Here is a 7500-nt window from a genome sequence, read left to right on the forward strand (position 1 = left end):
ATGTCCAAGTTACTGACGTAAGCATAACGGGGAATGCTATAATATCGATAAAAATATGCGTGTGTTGCGCTTCTTAGAAGAGCCAGAAGGTTAAGAGCCAGCTGGCTAACCGCAGGTAAACACACTTAGAAAGTTAAAGCAATTTGTAATTTGTAAGTTGAGTTCGAATTAGCAGTATGATTCTCAGTTTTTGCATCATGTCTTCGTCATTATCCGATAGCTGATAACTATGGCAAGATTTTATAGTGTTTTATAATATATGTATACCTTCTACTGTTACGTACACCCCCTCCCTCGTCCACCATGGCTAAACAAACTAAGCAAATAAAATAATAATTATGAAAAAACTGCACTGTATGAGTGTTGGTCAATAAATTCGATTTTAATACACGAATAAAAAAATATTTAATAACAAAATGCTTGAAAAATACTTAATGTGAGATATAAGGCGTGTGTGTTTCTTGTTTGTTCACGTACCCCTATGATCTATGTTGAGTACCCCCAGGGGTACGCAGACCCCAGTTTGGGCAACACTCTATCTACTTATGCTCTATTTGACAAATGATATTGTAAACCTTAGGACTTTTACCGCCCGAACCCAGGCACGTCTTGAAAACAAACGCTCTCAAGAAATCAGATCACAAGCGCCTGTCCACCGCCTCGACTCGACGCATTTCTAAATCCGGCTTGCGTAAATGCAAACCGTGCGTTGTGTACAAAGTGCGTGGGTTCCCGGGCAGGCTGTGAGTGCTGTGTGTCTCGTGCTGGCCTGCCTCGTCACCGGGGGGGAATTAATGAGGTGTTGCGTGGAGAGGGACACGGGTGAGGCCCACGGAGTTATTAAGGCCCCGACGATAAGATCTGATCATAATGGATGGTAAGGCCACGGGGTTTATAAGTAATACAGGTGTAACGGGGAAGTCCCTTATTTTATTTTTCAATTGCATGCACTGCGGTCTCGAATCTTGGAACTTTCGGCGGAGGTTTGGCAGATTTTTTCCCTGGTGGGCTTACCTTACTGCTGGTGAACAGTTTCGAAGGTTTATGCATGCGTTGCGAAGGCGGGCCGTCAGAGAGTGCGTATTGCCGCGGATGCTGTGTAAGCGGATGTTGGGCACAAGAGGAGTCTGTTGGCGATGCTCGAAGCCGCCGCCCGGATCTGCGTGCGCGTGCGATCGGCCGGAAAGTGGCGCGGCCACATGGTTAATGTCGGGATTGTGATGTTTATACGTTCTGTAAAGGATTATTTGTTGTTTATGTCAACTGCGCTTGTTTGAGACTAAACTGATTTTTATGATTGAGCTCCATAAATCAATTTATGATATAGATAAAAAACATGTGTATATTGCATGCGAGTATAAACTATATCCAACAAATTGTTGGTATACGGGTATACTGATTATTTTTTAGATTGTTGGTTATATACTGATTATTTTTAGATAACCTCTGGGTCATGTCATGGAGATATGAACATGAATAGATTTGTGGTAACAGATATTACGAATGAATTCTCCTTTAAGGAGTTTTTCATTTATAACTTCCGTTAACCATCTTAATGCATTTTTGTGCACTGTACATTGTATGACTTTCGTATGTCCTTTCACGCTGCAAGGATGACCCGAAAACTGTCTGTGTTACATGAGGAAGCAGAAGACATCTCGTGCACTTCCTCCCTGTCTTCCCGCTCCCCCATCCCTCCGGGGCACCTGTCGCCCGGCCCGATGTCCCCCACGTCCCTCTCCCCCTCCCCCCTGGCCTTCGAGGCCCGGGGCAAGGACGGCGACGAGGCGGCCGAGGATCCCGGCGGAACGGGGGCCCTTGGCGACGACGAGAGGCTTCCTCCGCAGAGGTATCTGGCGCCCAAGAACAAACTTTCGCTCAATTTCCTTTCTTCGAACGAAGCCGAGCACAGCGAGGAGAGCAACAGCGCCAGGTCGGGCTCCCCTTTCGCCATCACGCCGCTGCTGATGTCCCCGCAGTCCATAACATCGCAGATGCTGGCTCTGGCGTCCCCCGTGTCTCCGTTCTCGTCGTCGTCGCCTTTCACGGCTTCCTTGGAGGACATCAACGCCACCACCGACCTCGAATCCAGCTTCTTCCGCGAAGTTCACGGGCCACCCGAGGTGCTGTTGAGGGAGGAAGGCAGCGAGCACCGGGAGCTGTACCTGGGCCAGAGGGTCAGTGCTTCTTCGCTCACTGAGGTCACGGACCTTGCCTTCGAGTCCAGTCCTGACACCGCAGGCCAGGTTATCTTGGCAGAAACAGCCTTAGACCAAAACGGTTTCAGAAGAACAAATGGCATAACACATAGTTATTCTGCTCAAAATAACCGAACGTGGAAACCGACCGACGATGTTTTTACCACACAATTGAAATCACTTACAAGCGAAGACCTTACACAGATGGACGAATGCGCGCAGTGTGAGACCCGACCGCTGCTGAGCATCGGAGAAGAGCATCCCAGAAAAGAGCTGCTGGAACACAAGAGGTGGTCTCACGGCTCACTTGCTCAGCACGTTGCCTCTGGTACCCCGGGCCGGAGCCTCTCTCACTCCCGTCCTCTCCAGCTGGGTGCGGTCACGCCCACCGTCCACAGTCTGGTGGCGCCATCATCCGCGGTAGCTTGCTCCGTCATGGCGTGTTCCGAACCCTCGCAGAGAGACGCTTACGGGGATGTAAACATCGGCGACCCCTTGCATCGACGGGATTCCTTGACGCTGCCCCCGGGTCCTGCGAAGCTGTGGTGGACGCCCCGTTCTCGAGCTGCTTCTCCGCTCTTTTCTTCTGCAGAGTCCTCTCCCCTCGGCTCTCCAGCTTACCGCACTCCACCTGAGGGCTCTCCTTGGTCCACTCCCCGGCCCTCACTTGAGTATACGCCTGCTGGGGATCCTCGCGTCGACATCAGCGGGGAGTGGAGCCTCGACAGTGGTCAGTTGGGTGGAACGCCTTTCCACACGCCGCGACCCTCTCTGACCCCACGCCCATCCCTGGTGCTGGAGCCCAGCGAAGGCCCCCCTTGCATGCTGCTTTTAGGCGGGGACTCGCCGGCACAGGCCGCAGGACTCCCGTGCACCCTCCGCATCCGCCAGGATCCCGACTCCCCCGTGGATGATATTTGGTCGCAGACGTACTTCTTCCCTGCCAGCTTAGATATTACTCAGGAGCCCTTGACCCCTGGTGCTCCTCCCTCACTGCCATCTCTGCCTCCTACACCCTATGGTGGAAACGGAACCCCCGTGGATACCCCTAGTCCTGCGGCATCGCCAGAGTGTCAGAGTGCGCAAGCCGACAAGGAGTCCGGCGAAGAGAGCTCAGTGCCCCAGCCCTCGCTTCAGGAATGAAGAGGAGGTCGTAGCGCTCTTTGCGACAGATGAGGAAATGGATGTGTGGTTGTGTGTTCCGGGTTACACTCAAGGGTGGTGTTACAGTGAGAATCTAGTGCCTCTAGTGTCACATTGAAATAAGTGATTGAACTTTCGATTCTCGAGTATGTACTGGAGCTTGGTGCTTGGCTAGGTGTAGTCTAAGTTAGGATGTTCAGCCGCATGACTTTTCGTCACCAAGAGGAATATTTTGTAATCAGAACATCCACTCCGCACAAGTCTATCGTAAGCCAGCCTTGCCTTCCATGAATACATATACTATATAGTCGATAATTTCTGATCGTGTGGCAACTGCTTAATTCTGTTTCTTGAATTTCAGAGAACATGATCTATACTGTAATCATTTCTCTTGTTCGCTTTTCCGTTTCTTACTTGCACAGGAACAACACATGGTTGATCTTAATGAATCTATGCCTAAACTCCTGTAAGATTTTGCAGTCAGCGATAACTGGGCCAAAATTCTGTATTGTAGGCCATTATTGTGTGCCAATAGGCATCAGTAAAATAAATATGACCTACCTTCTAAAGAAAAAAAGAGCCAGGGGAAAAGAGGACGAAAAAAGCGAGCCGTTTGTATTAAGGCACGGGCGGCACTGGCTCCGTCACGCTGCTAAAAAAATACTCTACACATTCCAAGTCTAACTTTGTTCTTGAGCTGTGTAGGAGAGTTGGTGTAGATATGTCGTCCGAGGTCATGTATGTGTCTTGTGTCATTTGTAAGTGCTTTTCCAGAGGTCATTATTTCTATATCGACTCCACTGTTTAGATATATTGTCTACAAATCTTTTAAGATACTATTCTTCTTGTAAGCTCGTAGATTTTTATATTTCAAAAAAGAATATGATAAAGAACGCGAGAGACCTCTTATCTAGAGGAATTACATTTATATTACAACCTTATCTTGTATTATGTGAAGGATGTTTAGCAATATATCACGTTCCAGTATAACCACTGTTTTAATTAGCCTATTCCCACATTTACTTAAGTGCTTACCTAGGATCTGAAGGTAAGATATGCACGTCGGGGTAACACGACAGTCTTGAATTTCTTTACTTAATTGTGTATTTGATTTTGTGTTCGTTATTTTCTGATTTGGTTACTGTTGTCTTGTTCCTGGCACTATTTTATCGACATTTTCCTTTCGAAAATTTCCTCAGCTCAACACAACTTGTTCGATAACATTGAAAACTTCTGTTTAATGTACCTCTTTATGGTTGAACGCAATTTTAGTGTCTTCGGTTATGCACTTAAGATAACTTTATTTGTATATTGATTATTCAGATGTTATAATTTAACCATTATCTGTACTCCATGAAATACCCTAATTACTATGCGGTGCTATTTGCCTGATAGTTAAGCGTAAGGGATGAAGAGACCCGTGATATCTGATTGCCTTTGACGATTGCATAGTATTATGTTAACGCTCTTTTTGTCCTACCCAGGCCCCCGTCGAAGCGCTCCGGCGATGAGAAGTTGCGACGCACGGGATTGGCCACCATCTCCCCGCAGGTCTGTTGTTTCTACCACGTTTCGCATCATTTGTTGTACTTGTGTCTCGTTCGCTTCATTGTCCTGTCACACGCACGTACACTCCGGATCAGTGCTATATTCATAATGCATCTATTACCATGGATGGATGCCAGGGGAATTCCTCCCATCATTGTTACATTTTGTACAGGTAGACGTGTTGGTTTGTTTTGGTACATTGTGTTTGTGTGGAGGTTTTACTTACTGGAATATTTCTTTTTATATACCTTCACTTCTCCATTTGTTATTAGATATATCTTTTTAAGCAGTTAACATGCACAGTGTAAGCATATATAGACTTGCTTACTGTGGCAAGTAGACAAGTAGGTATTGCCTATTGATGAAGAGAGGGATCTGGGGTGATGCTTGTGATTCTTTCGTGTGAACAAGTTTCGCATCTTTTTGTCTTGTTCACAGAAGGGCGGGAGCAGTGACAGTGACGATGAGAGAGAGCTTCCCATACCACGCTCTCCCCAGACACGGCTACGGCAGCTCACCAAGAGAAGTCATTCCGTGAGTATTTTTTTTAGCTTCCTTCCCCAAATTTATTTTTTTATTTCGAAAGTGTACGTGTAAGCATGTATATGGATGAGTTCAGAACTCTTCTCGTCTTAAATTATGTAATTTATAATCCTGTTCTATCTTAGGGAGCCTTAAGAAGTGATGACCTGTGCTTACTAGCGTTCTTTTATATCACATTGTAATGTTTGTGTTCTTGGAAGGAATTCATGCAAAAAGAGTAGTTTACCGCAAAGGCAACTAGAAAGATAATATAGGTTCAGAAATATGGGTCTGTGTTGTCCATTGTTTAAAGCTTGGCCCGTTGGTGCGTGGTAAAGGCCCCTTTTAGCCGCAGTCATGGCAGGAACCGAAAATTTATCGCACACGGCGCCACGTACAAACTTGCCGTCCGCAATTATCTCGCTTTCTCGTGGGTTTCATGAAGCGGTAACTTCCTTACGTAGTTAATTCTGATGGTTTGAGATTATAGGGTGGCGACGCTGACACGGGATGGATTTATGGCAAAGGGAAAACACAGAAGAGTATTATTTCATAATTTTTTGATGCGATTAAGAAATGGTATGGTAAAACTTGGGCATTTAAAGAAATACAATGTAGCTTTCCAGTTTAAAACGCACCGAGCTTTGTTGAGAAAATATCAATCAAAGGTTTTCTGTAAGTGATTTTGCCGAAACTTTATTTATTTTATGCCAAAAGAGATATTAATCCACAGGCGAAAATTACATAAGCTAGGATAGCTAAACATTAATGTTATTCATAGACACCGGTGTCCGAAAGATGTCAGAGCCTCTATGAAGTTGGGATATTTTTGTTCCCAGGACCCAGAGGTGATACCCCTGTCCCCGCCCCCGTCACTCTACACGGAGGAGGAGGAAGAGGAGGTACTCCGTCCCAGGAAGGAGCACGTGGTGGAGCAGGAGCCGGTCCTACCATCCACGCCAGAATCGGGCTCCTCCAACTCGTCAGCCAACCCCTTCCGAAGCATCAGCGAGAAGGCGAGTCTCGGCAGCAAGGACGACGCCGGTACAGGGACGTCGGTCGCAGCGGAGGTAAGGCTCTTTGAACACTTTGCAGATGAATAAAAGGGAATAAGATAATAATAATTATGTAGAGGAGCGAAAGGTAATAAAAGATAATTGGATTATGATAATTTAAAGAAGTGAGAGATAAAGAATAGAGAATAAGATGATGATACTGTGATGAAGCGAGAGATGAATGAAAGAGAATGAGATTGTTAATGTAGAAAAACGAGAGATAAGTAAAAATATGATATTGTAAAGAAGCGAGAGATTAGCAAAAAAGAATAAAATCATGAAAATGTAAAGAAGCGATAGATAATGAAAAGATAAGATGATGATTATGTAAAGAAGTGAGATAGAAAAAAAAATAGATAATGATTAGGTAAAGAAGTGAGATAGAAAAAGATGAAATTATGATTATGGAAAGAAGCGAGATATAATAAGATAAGAAAAATTATGTTGTAAAAAGGTTTCGGTCTAATAGAATGACTTCAAGTTATCTCGGTCTCGTGTTGAGGGTTTGGTGGGTCAAGTTAAGCTTAGTCGAGGTGGGAATGTCTTTTCTTCCTAGCTGTGCAGGGCATATTTTTGATTTATGATATGAGTTAGAATTATACTGTTGCGTGAACACATGTATACACATACATACAATATGCATCATGTTTAGATAAATGATGGATAGGTAGATAAATAGATACATGATTTATATTTGATTAGTTATCACTCCATGTATGGATTTCCCTTTTTTTTGTCTTTCGTCATATTGCAGTGTATTTAAGTTTATTGTTAATAATTCCATGTATTGAGATATTTACTTTTTCAAGACGTATGTTTTGTTTGGTCGACTTGGACTAGATAATGCATTGCTCATTGTTGAGTTTATATTTATATATTTTTTGGACATTGAGATGTATTTAAGATTAAAAATGTGGATATCGGTTAATTTCAACAAATAAACCTCTACAGTTTGGTATACTTTTGAACACACAACCCAGACTGTAAATATTTCGATGCAGTGAAGTGTTTGTCTTTGGTTTTCAAGATTTACT

At 44.5% G+C, this 7500-nt stretch overlaps 1 protein-coding gene across 1 annotated transcript in view; it reads left to right on the top strand.

The window, feature by feature from the left end:
• Window positions 1-7500, top strand: part of LOC113803285 (uncharacterized) — a gene marked incomplete in the record, with an annotated part of 376089 nt that overhangs the window by 342250 nt on the left and 26339 nt on the right. Inside the window, 3 exon segments of the mRNA XM_070120624.1 lie at window positions 4826-4892; window positions 5328-5423; window positions 6251-6481. Coding sequence (XP_069976725.1) covers window positions 4826-4892; window positions 5328-5423; window positions 6251-6481 — 394 coding nt within the window.

Source organism: Penaeus vannamei, chromosome 4 (assembly GCF_042767895.1).
Source record: "Penaeus vannamei isolate JL-2024 chromosome 4, ASM4276789v1, whole genome shotgun sequence".
In the NCBI taxonomy this organism is placed as follows: domain Eukaryota; kingdom Metazoa; phylum Arthropoda; class Malacostraca; order Decapoda; family Penaeidae; genus Penaeus; species Penaeus vannamei.